Source organism: Lycorma delicatula, chromosome 11, assembly GCF_047948215.1.
Source record: "Lycorma delicatula isolate Av1 chromosome 11, ASM4794821v1, whole genome shotgun sequence".
Taxonomy (NCBI): domain Eukaryota; kingdom Metazoa; phylum Arthropoda; class Insecta; order Hemiptera; family Fulgoridae; genus Lycorma; species Lycorma delicatula.
This window is the reverse complement of record NC_134465.1, coordinates 60,607,323-60,629,168: the sequence shown is the minus strand read 5'-3', so window position 1 is coordinate 60,629,168 and position 21,846 is coordinate 60,607,323. Positions and strand designations below refer to the sequence as shown.

At 31.3% G+C, this 21,846-nt stretch overlaps 1 protein-coding gene across 2 annotated transcripts in view; it reads right to left on the bottom strand.

The window, feature by feature from the left end:
- lilli (AF4/FMR2 family member lilliputian) overlaps positions 1-21,846 on the bottom strand; it is a 629,406-nt gene that overhangs the window by 164,459 nt on the left and 443,101 nt on the right. For both annotated transcript variants that reach the window (XM_075378353.1, XM_075378355.1), the window contains exon 3: positions 6,754-7,067. In XM_075378353.1, the coding sequence (XP_075234468.1) occupies positions 6,754-7,067 (314 nt within the window). The remainder of the gene's footprint in view (positions 1-6,753; positions 7,068-21,846) is intronic.

The window sequence follows — 21,846 nt, the reverse complement described above, 5'->3', positions numbered from 1 at the left end:
ACCACAATTTACATTCATTCTACATTTCAATAATAAGCTTGAAATAATTCAGGTTCATTTGAATAGATTGTGCTAGTTTTACATACCGACTGCTTTTGCCCATCAGCTGTTTCAAGTACCATGTCATTAGTTCAACAATTGATAACAGGGGATGGTACATTCACACACTTTTATTTCCATGGAAGAGGAATAAGTTATCATTTTTTCAAGACTATTCCTGATTGCTTGTGTTGAAATTATACTGATTAATACAGTATTAAAATAGATTATACTATGTAAACTAATACAATGCAAATGAAAATGTAAAATACGCTATCAACTATTTTTACACAAATATAGATGAAAGTTGATATGTTGACTTTTTTTTTTAATAATCAAGGATAATAATCAAGGATAGATCTCTACATGGATGTTATTAATTCAGTTTCATCACTCTTATGACCCCAAAGACTATGAATGACTGTTCTAAACTACAATTTTTTTTTCTTTACATCCATACATACACATGTGCGTGTGTACACACGCAAGAGGGATAGCTCTTAAGTTAAGGTAAATTTCTCTCCTTAAGGCTGGCAGACCTGTGTTCATGGCCACACTAGTAAAGTACACACTGCATTGTTGTCTGAAAGTTGTCATGCTATAGTATCTTTGATTACATGTGAGTTGTTACGTTATAAAATGAATAGGAAAATCGATGTTGTGGAGTCATACGATGTCGACTCATCGATGTGGAAAATCAATGTTGAGTACGTGGAGTCATATGTTTTTTAAACACTCAAAAAACATTAAGCTGGCTGAAATTCATAGGCAGTTGGATGCTGTGCATGATGATAATGTAATGAATGAAAGAAATATCCAAAAATGGTGAAAGGTTTAGAGATAACAGAATTAATGTGCACGATGAAGATTGATCAGGGAAGCCCTTGATAATCACAGAGGACTTGTTGAAACATGATGATGAAATCAGAAAAGATTGTCACTCAACGATTTCAGACCTGCCCTTGTTTTTCCTGATGTTTCAAGAGCTGTTATTGGTCGCATTGCTCATGACCATTTAGGTTCAGAAAGGTTTGTGCATGTTGGGTACCATGTTGGGTGCATGTTGTACATGTTGGGTGTATGTTGTGCACGTCTCTTAATGGAATGACACAAAAAAATCCGAATGGGATCTGCTTTGGAATTTTTGATGCACTACACAGAAAAAGGTGATGAGTTCGTTAATTAAATTGTTACCGGCGATGAAACATGGATTTCGTATTACACACCACAGAGAAAACCGCAGTCAAATGAATGGCACCATCCTCAATCACCAACCTGACCAATGAAGGTCAAGCCACAGCCATTTGGATACAAACTGATGACCAGATTCTTTTGAGATCAGTTTGACGTACTGCTGATAGATTTCATGCCATGTGGAAAGACTATAAATACAGAAGCCTACTGTGAAACTACGTAAGTTATGGCCTGCCATTTAAATTGATGATGTGGGCGGCTGACCAACAGCATTGTCCTGCTGCACGATAATGCACGTCCACATGTTGTGGGTCCAACAAGTGATTTACTGAGAACATTTGGATTTGGAATTTACGATCACCCCCCATATAGTCTGGACTTAGCTACTTCTAATTACCATTTGTTTGAAAAATTGAAAGAATTTTTGAGCGGTAAGCAATGCGCGGGTTATGATGAACTTAAAAATGCTGTTAATCAGTGGTTAAATGGACTGGCGGCAGAAGAAAACAACAAGGGTATATTGAACCTGGTGTATTGCTATGATAAATGTCATGTCAGTCATGTGGCGATTACAGAGAAACAGTATAAGGTATATAGTTTAAGCGAAATAAAAAAATATTTATTATATTTATAAAATACATTTTTTTACAATGAAACGGTCTTTACTTTACAGATAACCTCTCTAAAGTAAAGACTGTTTTGTATATAACCTCTCTATGTAATAGATATATAAAACAATTATTGTTGACTCCACTAAAATTTATAGTGGAAGAAGTGTGTTGCGCTGATTTTTTTCCTGAATTTAAAAAAAAAATATGAAATTCACTTGCTGATATTAAAATAGTACAGTAAAAAATGTATAAACCAATTGAGTACAACTTTCTAAAATTACATACATGATATTCACAAGGATAGATGGAAAAAGATTGTTAAAATTTGTGCTGCGAGTACTGATAGTGTCCATTCCATTATGCATGATAAACTGAATTATCACAGAGCAGCACATTCAGGTTGATTCCAAGGCAATCAATTCAAAATCACAAGAAATCCCTCATATTTGCACAGAACTTAAACAATAGTTAATAGTTTATTTTTTTTTTTTTTTACAGAAAGTAATGTTTTTTATATTGTATAACTTATAAAACTTTGATTCATAATTTTGAGCTGCAATGCAAACGTCAAAATATGAAATGGAAACATCTGAGTTCACCTGCAGGAAAAAATTTCAAACCTATGCAGCAACCATTAAAGTGATGCTTTAAAAGAATATAAACGCCCAATTTATAGTGACTATTTGGAAGAAAAATGTACAATTAATAGCAAATACTAATAAGACACAGTGGAAAATAAAAGTGAAAGCTGCAGTAAGAAAAACAGTTCCCAAAAGGGAACTGTCTTAAAAGGTTTACTTTTTCTTCATCATAATTCCTACCTGCATACTGCTAAACAGGCACACCAAATTATTCAAAAGTTACGTTGGGAGGTGTTGCTATATCCACCTTACAGTCCTGATCTCGCATCATCAGATTTTTTTTTATTTGGTCCTCTTAAAGAGTTTTTTAAATGGTAACAACAATGAGTAACTCAAGATTTTAATAGAATGGCTCAAACACTGAAGTGAACAATTCTTTACTACTGAAATAAGAAAGACAGGATAAGTAACTTAACATAGCTGGCGATTAAGTCAAAAATTCATTTTTCTTTTGTTGAATAAATAATAATTTTTCTACTTATTCGTTTCTTAAATTATTGAGATATCCTCATAATATAATAAAAATAAAGAACTCTGTTTCCGTTTACCACGGTCAGTGGTAAGTGAACACGGTCACTGATTCTCTGTGGGATTTGGCCACACCAACAATTTCCTGCCACCTTCCTATGTCCACTACATTCCCAACTGTTGCCCCAATTTAGTTAGGTCCTTTTTTAACTTGTTCCCATCATCTCAGTTTTGGTCTGCCTGGTGGTTTACATCCTTCTGGTTTGTCCAACCCTACTTCTTAAAAAAGGGAACCTCTTTTCTTCATAAAACATGACCTACCCACTTAATTTTTCTTCTCCTCACTTGGGTTGCTATGTCAGGCTCCTTAAAAAAAGTTTCTCATCTCCTTGATTTTCTTGATCCTTCACTCTCCATCTTCATTTATGGGGCAAAGATCTTCCTTAGAATTTTACTCTCAAAAATGTCTTCTTTCTTCCTCTTTATTCATTATTCATATTTCTGCCCGTACAGTACAATTGGTCTGATAATGGTATGGGATAGGGAAACAATATTAATTTTATTTCCTAGGGAATAAAATTAAAAGGATGGAAAAAGTAAAGTAGAAATTAAAAACGAATCACGACCCAAGGACAAAGAGCTGTAACACAGAAAAGAAATCAACTGGCATCAAATATAATATTCTCAGTTTATTATAACTGGAATAATAAAGAATCAAGTATTTATGTGTAGTATAACAATTTCATTGTAAAGCAACATGGGCAATAGGGAAAACTGAGAATAAAAAATAGGTGCCTTTGAAATCTGGTTTTGCAGGATGATGATGATAATAATTTAGATGAAATACTATTAATTTAGGCTTGATAAAATACAAATGAAGGGTGGTCGTAACGTGAATTAACAAATAAGAGAAATTTGTGGCCTAGAAAATGCCTTGAGCCAATGTGTTACATTGAGGCAACTCTAATGTAATTTGATAATGAGAGATGTATACAGTCTAAAAACTGTAGAAAAAAAATTGTATTTAAATAAAATGAGTAGCTGTGGATGGACATAAGACTGTAGAAATAACACTGAGGTTAAAAGATTAGCAAAAAACAGAAAGGAATGAAAAATATCATCAAACCAATCAAATGTCAGATAATTAATAAAAAAAGATGAGAAACAAATTTAAAAAGAAAAACATAAAAATTAAAACTTTTCTACTCATGATTTATTGGCATATTATAACGTACACAACATTAATCATTTGAAGGTTAGATATTATCTATGTTTACTGACATGTTAAGTCTTCATAAATTTAATTTAATTTTATCGATTCATTTTTCCATTGTCTTTCTCTATCATCATCATCGTCGTCATGATCAATGTAATCATCTTGGTTAATACGTTTTATAATTCACATCTTGTTCTAATTTATTTTTTTTGTTATTTCTACTTCTTTTGTTAACGAGTCATAGGCACTCTTATACACATTAAATACACTGCGCGTAATATGCCAATTACTAGGTACTAAAGTAAAAAACAAACTATTGTGTTTAAGTCATTTAAGGTTAACACTAATATCTGTATCATATTATTTATTAGTTTCGTGTTGCAAGAAACGACGTAGTCCACATTTCATCATGGAGCCATACATCGTGGATACATCAACAGGTGATGACATCAATTCCAACAAGAATCATTGATAGCTTAAGATTTTAAGTAAAGTAAGAATGAATGAATAGGAAAAGAAACCTATTTAAAACTTATAAAAGAATTATAATAAAAGTTGAAAATGAGGAATGATGAGATTAAATAGAATATAAGAAAAGAATATAGCTTCACTTATGTTAGTCCTCTTTACTTATATTTTTAACCGAAAAAAATCATTTAAAGAAATGAAAGAAAAATGTTAAAGCAATATAAAAATCCAGAGAAAAAAATGTCTAAATATTGCATTTGCTAATAATGATGCTGTTACTGCAGGTAAATGAGGGAAAAAACAAAACAAGAAATGAATACAATGGATTTATCACTATGGATGAAATAAAATATTAATTTACACCAATAAAATAAATATTACTTACAACAGAATACACTGAAGTATCAGTCATGCAACTGCCTAGATACACTTCATGCAACTCCCTCCGTGAAGTGCACTGAACCCTCCAAAAACTACACCCCCATCAGGTGCACTTGAGCTTGACTGAAAGACCTTCAGTGGATAAACTGAAGGGGGAATCATTATCAGGAGAATGATGCAAATATCCTTCTAATCTCGCTCGAAATAACACGAGTAAAATACTTCAAAACACAATATAAAAAGTACCAGAACACAATCCCAAACTTCATCCATCTTAAACTAAAAAATAAATATAAAACCACTATTAAAAATTAAGTACCTGCCAGATAAATAAAAAGACCTTGAACTAAGCGACTGATGTCAAAGCTCTGCAATAAATAGGGAATAAAATATATCCTCTGATATCTTTGCATTACATTGCATTACCAAAGTACCAAAACTGCAATGACGTGTTGAGTAAGACATAAAAGCAGATTTGTACACGCAAATGGGAGCATTAATGTAAAAAAAAATGATTCCGAATATAAATTTAGGAATGTGAAAGAGAATCTTAAAAATATTTGTATGAAATTTAATACCATATGGCAACAAGGTTAGTAGGAAAATCAGGAAAACCAAAAATTTGAACTGTAAAAAGACTTTTAAACAACAAAAATTGTTAGAAGAATACCAAACTAAATAATTAAGGAGAATTCTAATAAGAGAAGGAATATCATAGTAAAGTTTTCTAACTCAATAGCAGTATCAATGCGAATCTATATTAGTGAAAGTTATATTAATAAAAACAGGAGAAAGAAGATTCAAGCAGTGGAGATAATAAAATTCTTATGAGCCGTTAGAAGTAACTAGGTGGACAGACTTCAGAATACCTTAACACTGAGGCAATCTTCAAATATTTTCACTTTATGAAGGAATTTGATTAACTAATCTGAAGTACAAGAAGTAACTAGGTGCACAGAATTCAGAATACCTTAACTAGAGGCAATCTTCAAATATTTTCACTTTATGAGGGAATTTGTTTAACTAATCAAATTCTTAACTAATCAGATATTCTTAAGATAACTATCTTAAGAATATCTGATAAAAGATTGCTTAATTCAGTTTTAAATTGTCAAAGTGTGGTGCAATGAGGTCATGGTAGTTCAAGAAGTGGTATGATTATTTCTTGAATCTTTGGTCTAAACCAAAGTTTCTATTCGGAATGGGCCTTTTATCTACGCCAAAGATTGGTGATAATATCATTAAATCGGTTGGTAGAATACAAGAATTTTCAGACGGAATAGAACAAAATGTACAGAAGAATTTATAAACCAATTTGGAATGTCCAGGAATAATGAATTTAGTTTAAATAGGAAGCAAAGCAGCTAAATTTCACAGTAAAGTAAAGGATTGTAATATATAAAACAGTATACAAACCAGACAAACAACAAAAATGTAAAAAAAAATGTTAACCACATCTAAGATATGAAACCTTACCAGATATTACACAATTACATTAAACATTTATTTTCTAAAAGAGATGGAACTAATGTAATAATGTGAAAACATTTCAACGTAAAAAGATCAGATTTATAATTGGCATTGAGAAAGAAAACTTTTGCAAATTTCATGACACAGATTGTGAAAAAATAAAGAAAAGCAGAAAAGAAGTTGTAAAGCAGAAATAAGAATTGTTAAAAAGGCATGAAACGATGCTACATTATATAATAATTAAAATTTTCATACTACTGCTCACCTTGTTGTAGATGCATGTTGATGGTGATGATGATGTGCTGAACGATTTTGACTATGGTTATTTGCATTAGACGATGAATTCGATGATGATGTAGGTCTTTTAAAATCCATCATGAGCCGCGATGATGATGAAGATGAGGATGATGAAGATGTGGAGGATGAGTTCAATGCGGGTGCAGGACTTGGAGGTATTCCATCGGACCCCAATAAACCTGCAGTCCTTTTTGAATCTTCCAAAAGCGGTTTTACTAACTCATAATGTCCCAGCTGACTTTGTATTTGCTGACTTACTGGATCTTCAGCCGATGGTTTAACCTAAAATGAAAAAAAATTTAATAAATACTAATTCGATTAATGATAGATCGATCACAATTTTAAAATTAACAAAAAATTGCTCAGTTTGTCATTAATAACTCCAGTTACAAACAGCTTTAGATAAAAGCCAATGAACAAAAAAAAATTTTTCATTTCATTGCAAAATGAGTTAATTTCTGTCATACCAAACAAAGCAACTACAGAATACCTCACAGAACAACAGGAAACATTTAGAACATCAAATAAATAATTACTTTTAAAGATGGCAAAGCAAAAAAAGTTTTTTTACACAAATAATTGTTTTTTTTTAAACTAAGTTCATTATAATACATTTTTCTAAAAATTAAAGAAAAAAGTTTACACCTAAATTTTATCATGGTAAAAAAAATAAAAGAATACCCCACAAAATATCCAAAACAATGGGTTAGATAAAGAAGTCACACAAATAAAAACAAGAAAATTGGAATTGCCCTATCAACTAACAAAAGATATTTACAATAGAAAGGAAAACTCAATAAAACCAAAAATTAGACGTGACTACAATAATCAAACCAGAATACATCTTTAATTTTAAATCAGGTGAAATAAATACCATAGAAAAAAAAGAAAGGAAAATCTAGACAAAAATACTATTGAAACGAATACAAATTCAGAAGTAACACACATCTTTATAAATACAATAAAACTGTGAAAATGCCAGATCATAACAAGAAAAAAAGAGCTTCTTCAAAGTGAATTATCACCAAACAAATCTTCAACCACATTTACAAAAAATAATAATGGAAATGGATGGACCTTAATGGTTCAAAAAGACATAAAACAAATAAAAATATCTTTAGAAACAGTACAAGATAAAGATATATTCAGAGAAGGATAAAAGAGAAACCAACAACATCTGGTCAGAGGAGAAAAGGGCAAAACAAATCAAAAGAATGAATAACTATTGGAATACAGGGAAAATAAACTCTAAGAGAAAAAGGGGAAATTAATTAAAAATTTTGTTTCACATGCTCCTGAATCGGCCAAATCCAAAAAAAACTACTCTTTTTCTTTTTAATTTTTAAGACCAGAAAAAAAAACACTGTTACTTCAACCACTCTATAATTAACAATAAAAGAAGGTAAGTCTACAATGTAAAATATGTTCAAAATAAAACAAAACCAGGAACTTAACTAGGATAATGCGACTTGTAAATCTTTATGAATATTTATTATGTTTCCAGATGAGAGTGTTGGAGATTTCCTATACACATACACCGTTAATGGTTTGTTTTTTTTTTTTAATTTCAAGGAAGAGTTCACAAATATACTTGTTAATAATTGATACTCATTAAATAAAAATAATTATAATTTTAATAATTATATAGAAAATTTATCAAAATGGTGTAAATTTAACGAAAAACAAAATTTTTCAAAAAGTAAGCAAAAATTATACCTGTAAGATAATCAAAATAACAGGTTATACAGGGTATATATAATTTACTAATCGGTATTTAAAAAAAAACTAAGCAATTATTGTTAGAGTATTTAATTATAATTAGCTTAATTATTAATTGTGTGCCTAATTTATATTTATAATACTGGAAATTAAACACACTTATTATAGGTTATGATTAAATTCTCTACAAAACTAAATTTATCAGATGTTTTAACAGTACCACCAACTTAAAGTAATAAAATATTTTTATTTCAGAACAGAATAATAATATACTACTATTCTTATTTTGAAATAAAATAAATAATAAAAAAAAATAGTTGCAATATATTTTCAATTCTTTAAAAGTTCGACCGCTTAGAAATCCGGCGACAAAAGAAAAAACTGACCGTAAATTTGGCGCCAAAATCAAAATCTCGAAATTTTATAAAATTTTCAAAGGGAATACATAGTATTTAGTGAAAATGAATTTTCTTTTCGTTTTCTGGTACGAGTAATAAGAATTAAACAACATACATTCACTTCAATTGGGATTTCCTTATATATGTACACAGTTCTATGTATAAAATATTGTGGCTCGAACATCTCCAAAACTACTAAACCAATTTCATTAAGATATAAATATGCTTAGGAGATAGGAGAATGTTAAAAATCAGATGGGTGGATAAAGTGACAAATGAAGAGGTATTGCGGCAAATAGATGAAGAAAGAAGCATTTGGAAAAATATAGTTAAAAGAAGAGACAGACTTATAAGCCACATAGTAAGGCATCCTGGAATAGTCACTTTAATATTGGAAGGACAGGTAGAAGGGAAAAATTGTGTAGGCAGGCCACGTTTGGAGTATGTAAAACAAATTGTTGGGGATGTAGGATGTAGAGGGTATACTGAAATGAAACGACTAGCACTAGATAGGGAATCTTGGAGAGCTGCATCAAACCAGTCAAATGACTGAAGACAAAAAAAAATAATAATAATAAATAAATATGCTCTAGATATATATCTGAAGTAATACAATCGAAAATTTGATGAAGATTGATTGAGTCGTGCTAAAGTTACGATCAATTTAATATCGAAAAAATTTGAGTGGGACAAGTTAAAAGCGTAGTTCGTTATGATGTTGCAAGTTAGAACATTGATGTTCCTTTATCTGCGGTATCTACCGTTAGCAATATAAACCGTACTAAAATATTAAAATCGAATTAAACTAACGAAAAGTCGGTCTTCTTGCGCAGAACTGCGCAAGAGGTTTTTAAATTTCAATATAGCGCCGTTTAAAATTTTTCATGTCAAAAATTCGGCAATCCATTTAAAAAAAAAGTCTTTTCAAGTAAGGGCATAATACAGTAAACATTTCATACTAAGTTGTATAAAACTATTTAGGAGGCGAGCTTGGTGATAGCAAGGGTGAAACGAATAGATTTGATTGCGTCAAAGTAACAACAGCGTTACATTACAAGAGTCCGATTAGCTGATTCAGAGAAAATTCGAGAGATTGAATAACACGGCGATGTCTTGTGGCAGGCCAGATAAGATGAGGCAAAGGGTGGGCGTTATACGAATGATCTCTTGTCAAACGTTGTTGGTTTGCGGGACGCTTCTTGGGTCCACTCTAATAAGTACGTGACGCAATTTATTTCTGGCCATGGCGTTTTTCGGAACAGGCTGCAGAAATTCGGTCTGGTAGATTCCGGAATGTACCCGCAATGTGAACAACTATATGAAGCTTACCATGTGTTATATCAGTGTGAGAAATACGAGCCGATGCGCACGAAGAATATTTGTCGGCTCAATATCACGGGTCGACGTTAGATCGCGTTCTAATAAGAGGAACCGAGCCGAATGGGCGATTGTAGAAAATTTTATAACAATTTGCCAAGGAAAGGATTGTTGCGGGGGATTACGGTTCTGCTTTGGTTTTTCCCGCTTTATGTTTTGTTGTTCAGTAATTTACGTTTTGATGTTTTTATTTTGTGTTAGTGTTATTACTGTTATTGTATTTTAGTATTCTTATTTTAGTATTCGTGTTGTGTGCTCAAGTCGCTTTTGCCTATTTCGTGACCTACACGAAATACATATTCGGTCGCTATAAGAGGTAGAGGTAGAGGTAAAGAGGTAGAGGTAGAGGTATAGAGGTAGAGGTAGAGGTATAGAGGTAGAGGTATAGAGGTAGAGGTAGAGGTATAGATAGAGGTATAGAGGTAGAGGTAGAGTTATAGAGGTAGAGGTAGAGGTAGAGGTACAGAAGTAGAGGTAGAGGTATAGAGGTAGAGGTATAGAGGTAGAGGTAGAGGTATAGATAGAGGTATAGAGGTAGAGGTAGAGGTATAGATAGAGGTATAGAGGTAGAGGTAGAGGTATAGAGGTAGAGGTAGAGGTATGGAGGTAGAGGTAGAGGTATAGAGGTAGAGGTATAGAGGTAGAGGTAGAGGTATAGATAGAGGTATAGAGGTAGAGGTATAGAGGTAGAGGTAGAGGTATAGATAGAGGTATAGAGGTATAGGTAGAGGTATAGAGGTAGAGATAGAGATAGAGGTAGAGGTAGAGGTGTAGAGGTATAGGTAGAGGTATAGAGGTAGAGATAGAGATAGAGGTAGAGGTAGAGGTGTAGAGGTATAGAGGTATAGGTAGAGGTAGAGGTAGAGGAGGGTAAGGGGGTGACAGTGAAAGGGCGAGAGAGAAAGATGGTGAGAGGTAGAGAGGGGGAGGTTTAGAAAGGGAGAGGGTGAGAGTGAGTGAGTGATAGTGAAAGGCGGAGAGGGGAGAGGAGAAAGGGTGAATATGGGAAACGAGGAGAGGGGAAGGGTGAAGAAGGGAACGGGGGGAGGAGAAAGTGTGAAGAGGAAGAGGGGGAGGTGAGAGAGGGAGGGAGAGAGAGAGGGAGAGGGAGGGAGAGAGAGAGAGAGAGTGAGAGGGTGGCAGGTGAAGGGGAGGGAGAAAGAGATGGAGGGAGAGGGAAGGTGAGAAAGAGAGGAGGGGGAGAGTGAGTGATAGCGAGGATGATTGGGATGGGTGGGGAGAGTGAGAGGTATAGAGTGAGGGGGATGGAGATTGTACGAGGGGGATGGAGATTGTGTGAGGGGGAGAAGATAAGAGGGAGTGAGAGAGGGTGACGGAGGGTGAGAGATGGAAAGAGAAAGAGTGAGAGGGAATGGGAGGGAGGGCGAGAGAAAGAGAGAGGGTTGAGAGAGAGGGACAGAGGACGCAACATAAGCTTGTCGTACTAACCTACCTAATACGCATCAAAGCTTCCGACTAAAACACCATTCCTCACATACTGCTTTAAATAACTACTTTAAATGAGGTTGTTATTTCATGGTTATTCTCGGATAAGTTAATCCTAATAACTACTTTAAATGAGGTTGTTATTTCATGGTTATTCTCGGATAAGTTAATCCTTTTTCATAATTTACCTTTTTATTCAAGAGATATCTCAATGGTTTTTATCATGATTAATGTATGTAAAAATATATTAGGTTACTATTTCTTTATTACTTGTATGATTTGATGACAAAGATGCTGACTATATACAAGTTATTTACTGCTAGAAAGAAGACACACCTTGGAGAAACGCAAAATAAACAACTATGATATTAAAATATTTACTAATTTATATATTAATCTTTTTTTTTTTTTCTAAATATGTACGTTGCAATCTGTTCAACTAATGAACAATAAGCAACCCCTCCACGGACCAATGGAGATAAGGATAATATGTATGACATCTAAATGGGGGTTAGTCTTGTACAGACAGGCCGTTGCCGACCATTCCTGAAACGCGTGGTTAATTGAACCCCAAACATCAAACTACGCCGGTTTCCACTGTCCAAAGTTCAAATCCGTATAAAATCAAGTAACCCCTTTACTAGGATTTCAAATCTCACAAACTTCGAATTCGAAGATCAGCTGTTAACTGCGTTACGTCGAGTTGACCGCTAGACTATTATCTTATATTATTCATATCGTACTTTACTAACACGCTGATTTAATTTTAAATTTTTTTAGCACCACCCTCCTAAAATTTATTATAAAAAAAGTTACGCAAAACTTTCGTAAATATATACCTCACATAACAACAAAATGAATAAACATATTTTATTTATGCCTTCTAAGTAACAAAAAGCATTTATTTCCTAGAATTATGATTAATAATCAGGATGACATCAAAATGACTCACGATGAACAACTCAATTAATTTCTATATAAATAAAAAATCAATCTATTTTATACGATATAAGTGTGGCCAACTGGTTTTTTTTACACATACAACAAATTATGAAAGTTTGATTCGACTAATATATAAACCTTATATAACTTACAGAGGATCGGCTACAAAAATCATTCGACCATATTATAAAATACAACACTTACGCGTATATAAATGTAGGACACTATTATATGTCCTAGATGCTTAATATGATTAAACAGCCTTGGCCTAGTTATTGAATTAAAAAAAAAGAAGTAATAACAATAATAATACATATGTTAACTAAATAACATCAACAATAATAATATTACTAATAATAAAATTAACAATCTAGGTGACGCATCCTTTTCAAGTACAAAGAACGATTCTTTCACATCCAAGCATTCGTTCGTTCGTCCAATCAAAAACAACCCCTTTTACGGAATACAATAATAAAATAGTAGAAAACGATTTAAAGTTTCAGGACAGTACAAGAAAAATTATATTTTAACATTTAAAGAGTACAATCTTTTAAAAAAACTCGTAGGTATTTAAAAGAAAAAAGGTAGTTGACATTTTTTTTAAATTAACAAACAATCTTTACTTAAATCATAATAGATGAATATTTAAAGGGCATTTAAAACAGCCAGAATCTAATACAGTGACATCACATCGTACAATTGTTTTTTCTTTACGGTTGTCAATTAAATTTAAAAACTGAAAACATATTTTCTCCAGTTTTCATGAATAACTAAAAATTGAGCACTTTTCGACTAACGTTTAACAGGCAATCAGAAATTTGTGAGTTTTGATATTAAAATCCTCTTAAATGCAATTCTGTAAATATATACGTAAAATAGTTTCCTAATACGAAAAAAGAAAAATATTTGTTAAAAAATTAAATATTTTTTAAAGTACCAAAGCTTTTTTTTTAATTAACAAAATACAAAAAGAAGATAAAAAAAAAGATTTTGTCAATCTTCCTTTAAAATTTTACTTTAGAATTCGATGCCAAATTTTAAAGCAAACCCATAAAAAAATTGTACGATAACATTTAACACAGATTTTAACGTATTTATTCTTTTTTTAACTTTCTTTTATTTTTATTTATAATATGGAAGAGGTTTACATAAAAAAAATAACATACGAAAAAACCGATATTAAGATTTTTTTTAATATAAAAAAATTAAGAAAATAAATGCAGAGAAAAGACTACCACCGTGCATGAGCTACGGCTCACTGGAATGCGAGAATATATATTTTGTTTACATAAAAAAAGCTTCTCGTATGTAATGTATGATTTATTGCCAATTTAACAACGTTATTGTACGTCAAAGGTAAAAAATTGTGTTTTGACTCTATTTTTGGCGTTTTACATGGGAGATAAAGTTCTGGGACTTTTTAGATTTCCCAGCTCAAAAACCATAAGAAACAATTGAATTTGCCCCTTAATTGACCTTCCCATAATTTCAGAAAGCCTTTATTAGCCCGGAGGAACTAAAACTCGGGCGAAATCTTTCACCCTGTATAACTAGCTAACGAAGCGTTTTAGAACCTATGTTTATATGAATTCTTTTCTTATTTTTAGCGTCTAGAATGAGTTGTCAAAGTATTGACCTATCCTCCTGAATCATCCTGTATAAAGATTAAATGAACACAATTGAAAGTTTGATAAAACATTAACAAATGAACATTAGAGAACATCACAAGCTTTAGCCTATAAATTTTTCCCTTTCTCCACTTTTTTCCCTTTTCATTTTTACCATATTCCGTTTCCCTTTCACAATTTCCCTTTTTCACCCCCATTTATTTTTCCTTTATTTCACTTTCCCCTTCTCTCTCCCTTTCCATTTCCCTTTCCCCGTTTTCCCCTTTTTTCATTTCCCCTTCTTCCCATTCTCGATAATCTCCTTTTACTTTTCCGATTTTTCCCTTTCTCCCTTTTTTCCCCGCGCGTAAATCGATTCAGTGGTTTTTAGTGTATAGCAGACAGACATATCGGAAACATTAAAATGGAATCGTAAAATATTTAGTATAGCGTGTGTTGCTTTTACGTCCGACAGATAGCGCTGGTTTTCAAAAAAAAAGCGTGTTTTTTATCTGCCACAGATGTGACATCTCAGGTAAATAAATAGTAGGTATACAAAAACATGCGCGTGTTCGAATGCAATGTTGAGTCAAAATTTCAAAGCAATCTGTGAAGAATTTTCGGAGATTTAAGATTTTGAACAAACGAACATTTACATTTTTATTTATATAGATATTGGAATATAATGATTCATGAAAATAAACCAAAAAAAGTTTTAAAAATTCAGAAAATCAATATTTCTTAACTTTCATCTGCTTCCCTACCCACAATATTGCTCTTAAATTATTTGTTTGGGCCACTACTATGCTTAAGATGACATTAAAAAATTTCGGTAAACAACGCGCGATAAAAAGGTACTTTTTTCGATTTTGGGAAAAGGGGAAGAATTTGGAGGCAATTTATTATTTTAAATGGTAAGATAAGCACCGTACCTTATCAATATTAAGTTGTATTGAGCTTAGTGGATCTATGTTTGCAAAATGTTGAGAAAACTGATCCCAAATATACTATCTACCCCATCCCTTGGATATATTGACCCCAAACTTTTAACAACAGATTGAATCTGTATAAAATTTAAACAAATTCGGTTTATCCAGTCTAAAGTTATTTAGCTTCAAACACGCGTACATTCACGCGCTTTTTTTGCTTTTTTTTGGAACGCTAAATCATGAAACGTCAAGAAATCCACACCCCATTTTCTAACCGATTACCATAGTTTCTTCCTATGTTACAGAAAAGTAAAACTGTCCAATAGTTTAGAAAAGGTTTGTTTCCATTATCAGAGGATCACCCACAACATAAATTCTATCATAAAGAAATCGGTTCACATTTGAACCGGCTCATTAAAAGAATTTGAAATCGATTAAAAAAGTTTGTAGAATTTTACGAGAAAAATCATTTATAACGTTAGTAAGAGATCACTTCGAGAACTTTTTAAGATTAATATTGCATGTCATGAAAATGAGGAATGTTTCAAAATTTCTTGGAAGGATAAAGTAAAACCACAGGAAAATTTTTGATCACATAATTACTACTCGGTAAAAATTATTATTTTTTTCCTAATATGTGCTTTGATATGATATATATATAACATGTAAATGAAGTGTAGTCTTGTACAGACACAGACCGACCATTCCTGAGACGTTTTCTTATTTGAACCTAAACCACCAAAGTAATCTAGTGTCTAGTATTCAAATCCGCATAAAAGCAACTTAGTTTTAGCTAGGATTCGAACTCAAGCCTTTCAACTACGAAGAATATCTGATTTGTGACAAGTTAATCAATCACTCACTATACCAGTCCGGTCAGCTTCAAGTAAAAATTAATGAATAAAAAAAATATAGATGTTTATATATATTTTTATAACTGCTCAAAGCTTGTATACATGGGAATACGAATTGGAAATTCTATACCGTATGGAAAATGCCATATCTGACCGGGATTCGAACTCAGGACCTCCGGATGAATGGCCAAGACGCTACCACTGCGCCACTCTATATTGAAATATTAATATATTCAAAAATAATAAATAAGAACATTAAAGAATGGCGACATAACTATGTGAAGATAAAAATAAATAATTTTGAACGCATCTAACGATACTTTTTTTTTTTTTTTTTAATTTAAATATTTGTTGTACAAGTATGGAGAAAACTTAGATTTATTTAATAGATCTACAACTACAATATATAAAAGGAATTTTTTTTATTTAATTTTAAATAAATTTGTCGGATCGTCTTTTAAACCGTAAGGTAATTGTTAAAAAAAAAATTTAACATAAAATCATTTCTCAAAGACCTAATTAACATACTGCATAACGCGAAAATAAGTTCCTTTATAAATAAATACCTCTTCTGTGTTTTTCGTAAATATACATACGAGATAACTTAATATTTATTTAATAATCGGTCGATATGAATCATCACTAAATATAGATCTGACAGCCCGTTTTTTTTATATACAGGAAAACTGGTTCTGAAGTTTAGAATTAACTCTAAAATGTTATATACTTTAAACGGGAATATATGTAAGCATTATACATATTAAATAAACACGACAACCATACCGTCTAGTTAACTTTTCCTTTACATAAAGAATATGTTCCTTTTTAAGAAAGAAATCAAGTATATATACGAAATCTCTAGTAAAACTTTTATGATTTTATACCAACCAATCTTTATTTATACCTGATTATAAAAAACATAAAAAAAGACGTAAGCCAACATATTTGACCCTCAATATTTTATACATATATATATATATATATGAGCTTACGACGTACCATGTATAGATAAAGACATGCAAAGAAGAGACGTCGTCGCTGTGGGGATTGCATGACCTTGAATTACGGCACGACCATTTTAGTGCACATTTTATGTTTATCTTGGCTAAATATCATTATTCAAAGTTATATCGTTTATTTATACGATGATCTCTATTAATTTATCAATGTTATAAAATATTAAAAACAATTATCTTTAAAATTTCTTTTAATTGATAATCCGACAATCTGTCTGTTTTATTTTAAATGTGACGGACTTATTTTTAAAGGGATCTTTATCTGTACCAGTAATTAAAAGAAATTTTTGTCGGTCTGATATTAATTAGAAAATTGAAATCTAATAAAAAAAATCTGATGTGGACACCACATGACTTCCTTGTACGCCTATTAAATTTTACGTATACACATACTTTTAAATGATAAGTACATATAATTTTATTTCATTAATAACTTCTGATTGTTTTTTATATTTTTTTCTTATTATTGAATTATTATTTATTGTAAAACTTTTTTTACAATCAGAGGTTAACAATTATTAATAAATCAATATATTTAAATCAAAAAGAAAAACGGAGATGAAGTCGTATTCACACCGATGTGCCTGTGTAAGATCCAAATATTTTAATAAATAAAATTTTATTTGCCTATAACTCTGGAGCCAATGAAAAAAATAAGTACCACTTATGATATAACGTTGAAAAGCTCTCAATGAAGGCTTTTACTGCAGTTAAGAAAAAGTCCAAAATCCAATTTTGTTTTGATTTTGGACGCTTTTGTTCCAGTCGATTGCAATCAAAAGGAAAGGTGCACAACTAGATGTTACAACAGTCCTAAATCCAAAATTTCAACGTCCTACAACTAATCGTTTTTGAGTTATCCGAAATAGTCAAAACGGATTCAGGGATCGTAAAAATGGATATTTCCGTTGAAATCTGAAGAACGAAATATTTCGCTATCACAATACTTCCCCTTTACTTCGTACAAGGAACTAAAAACCGACTTGTTTTGGTTTGATCTTTAATTTTAGAAGAAAAAGCTACTTTTTTCCTCCAATCACACATTTAGCTTAACACAAATTTAATGATTTGGTGACCCAATCTGAGTTGTACGATATACTAATCGCCGGAAAGGGTTTTCCAGTTTTCCTTTAGGTAGATTTATGACTCGTACTATAGTTCTTCCCAAGATGGGAAAAAATTTATCTCCCTTTTCCTTACTTTATTTTTTCCTGTTTAGCCTCCGGTAATTACTATTCCGGTATTACTTCAGAGGATGATATGTATGAGTGTAAATGAAGTGTAGTCTTGTACAGTCTCAGTTCGACCAGTCCTGAGATGTGTGGTTAGTTGAAATCCAACCACCAAAGAACACCGGTATACACGATCTAGTATTCAAATCCGTATAAAAAAATAACTGACTTAACTAGGACTTGAACGTGGAACTCTGAACTTCTAAATCAGCTGATTTGTGAAGAGGCGTTCACCACTAGAACAACCCGGTGGGTTATAAATACATATCTAATCGTATCAGGATTTACGCTACGGACATGGATACTTTAAAAACCGATAAATCGTTCGTGTAATCTGGAAAAGCTCCCCTTACAGACCGATCCGGGAACTATTTTTCCAATATGGCGGCTAACTATAAAATAAGCTTACCGGAAGTATTTATAAAACTGATATAGTCATTTATCAAGATAAAAAACAACCCACGCCAGGCTTATTTAGGAAATTGAGGTGTGAAATGGTCTTCATCTGCCTTCCTATCAGAATACAAAACTTATATGATATTCTCTTATATAAGTAACATTTCATTCTGCGCAATACAGGGTACTGGCTGCATTGTGAATATTATTACTCTCAAAGAATAGTATCATTTGCAAGTCACCACAGTCATAAGAAATTCTTGGACAAGTAGTAAAAAATAACAAATTAATGAATCGTTTCTATCAACAAATAATTCATTACATATATGTATGAATTAAATTTTTAAATAAATAAGTACATAACGATTTTTCATTTTTTTTTACTATCAAACTAGACGAAGTCTTCAAATCATGGTTTTTATATATATATATATCTGAAAGTCTTTGTTTGTTCTCGCATTACGCGAGAATCAACCGAACGATTGCTTTCAAATTTGTAAGATACATTCGTGTTATCCCAGGGAATGTTTTCACTCTAGCCCTAGTAAGAGTGAAGTTGTGAATTAAAGATATTCATAAAAGATGAAAAAGATAAATCCTATTACTTCATTATTATACTCGTATTACTGACATCGTGGCAAGAGATATAAATTATGAATTTTTCATAGTCATAGATGCATGTACTTCAGTTACCATAGTTAACTATTACTATTCTTTTTGTAATATTTAGTTTTATAATATTTATACTTTTTTAATTTAGTTTCTTTTTCAGGTTTTTATAAAGTCTAGTTGTGCACCTCCCCTTTTGATTGCAATCGACTGAACCTAAATTGTCCAAAAACGGTCGAAATCCAAATACAAATTGGCTTTATTGCAGTAATAAGCCCTCATTGAGGGCTTTTCGAAGATATATCATAAGCAGTACTTACTTTTATTGGTTCCGGAGTTATAGCCAAATAAAATTTTAATTAATGAAACAATTGGCTCCTACAAAGGGAAGGCACATCGGTTCGAAGACTTCATCTTCTTTTTATTGTTTAACTTTTTTTTTTTTTAATTTAAATATATTGATTTATTAATAATTATTATCCCGGAATTGTTAAAAAAATGTTTTACAATAAATAATCATTAAATAATAAAAAAAATTTTGAAATTATTAGCGAAATAAAATTTTACGTACTTTTAAAAATGTGTATATATACTCATAATTAAATAGGCATTATTACACATGTGTATATGTAATAGATTTGGTGAAACACCTGATTATTTAATATTAATTGAAAATTATAATTTAGAATCATATTATGTTTCAATTTTCTAGTTTAATTTTGGTTAAATTTTATTTAATTATTCTGGAATTTCTAATTAATTTTATGAACGATATAGTTAACTACAGTAACTGAAAAATAGACCCTCACAAGAACAACATATGTACTAAGGCGTAAGTGCCCGATCTTTAATAAATTGCAAAAATTGTTTTCTTTTAATTAAATACTTCTCTGATATTGTCGGTAAATATTTTCCCCAAGTCGGAGTTATCATAATTTCGTTTATTTTTGTTGCCAATCATTTAATCGCTCATTGGTTTCATATAATTCTTCTAATCTTAATTTGTGTACACGTTCCCTAATTTTCAAACTTTCTCTCTGTTTATAATCATTATCCTCTCTTAATCTTTTTATTCTTTCCTTGTTCTTGACATTTTCTTCCTCTTCATATTCATCGTCGTATTTTTGAGATATATTTCTTTAATTTTATCTTTCTTTTTCCTGTATGATTCGTTCTTTTTCATTTTTGATTATTCACCAAATAATTCAACAATAAAAACTAATTATTTTACACCGTAACATCGAAATTAACATTTGTAACCAGTATACAGTTCACTAAACGCAATAGTTTAATTATTATTAACTTTTCTTTATACGACACACCAGAAATCTGAAACTTTTGTTAATCAGCAATTCACAAAGATACGAATAATACTGATTTAGTAACACGAGTAATAAAGGGACTTTTCCTCTATCCTAATATTTCAGCAATTGTGTAACTGTCTAATTTATTAAAGAATTGGAGGATCGTATCTCACTTTCAAATGAAATAAGTTTAAATGAAGTGTAGCAAAAACGTGTATATTTAATTTATTACGCGTACAATGAAGTCATGTGGTGTCCACATCAGATTTTTTTCTAAACCAAAGGAATTTTTGAGCGGAAGACGTAATGAAATCGATGAACGACTGATCAAGGAATTTTTAAGTTCTTAAACTGGATAGTCAAGCTCGAATTTACATCTCAAAAAGGTTTATTACTCAACGAGGATTCTATTGGAAAATACATTCGTTATAAAAAATTACAAAAAAATTATCAATTACGACAAAATGATTCTTTATTAAATAATGACCTCGTCATAATTCCTACATAATTACTGACACTATTATAATAGGCGTACCATATGCGTCTACAGGCAGAGATTAATTACGTTAAATAAAAGAACGCTATAAAATAAGTAGCAGCTAACGCAACATTTATGTAAAACGAGTAGTCATAATAAGAAGCGTTTAAAAAATAAGAAGAGATAATAAAGACTCCTCCCACAATTTTTACTAGTTTGTTTACATCCAATTCATGTAAACAACAACACCAAGAAGAGAGTAGGGGAACTGTTTATTTATAATACAGGAAGGATCAATTTCTTCCAACATCCTATACGTAGTTAATCCTGTGCAAAACGCCATCAGACTACAATCCTATTATTAAAAAACGTTTTCTTATATTTTACTGTAAAATAACTAACAAAAAATAATTTATTATACAAATAACATTAAATAATGTAATTAAAAACGTAAACAATAAACACACACGCGCGCGCACACACACACACATATATACATTATATACATTATTTACAAGCCTTGTAAATGAAAAAAAAATTGAATAGTTTATTTACGCTCAAGAAAATAATTGAATTTCCACCTCCCCTTCGAAAGAGAATATTACGTCGTAAATATTCTCTTCAATTGACGTAATTTTTACGACGTAATTGAGATGCTCAATTACGTCGTAAATTCTATTTACAACAAAAAAAGGCTGACAACAAAATTGTTAAACCGGTGATTCAGAAAGAACTTCACAATTTTAAAAGCATA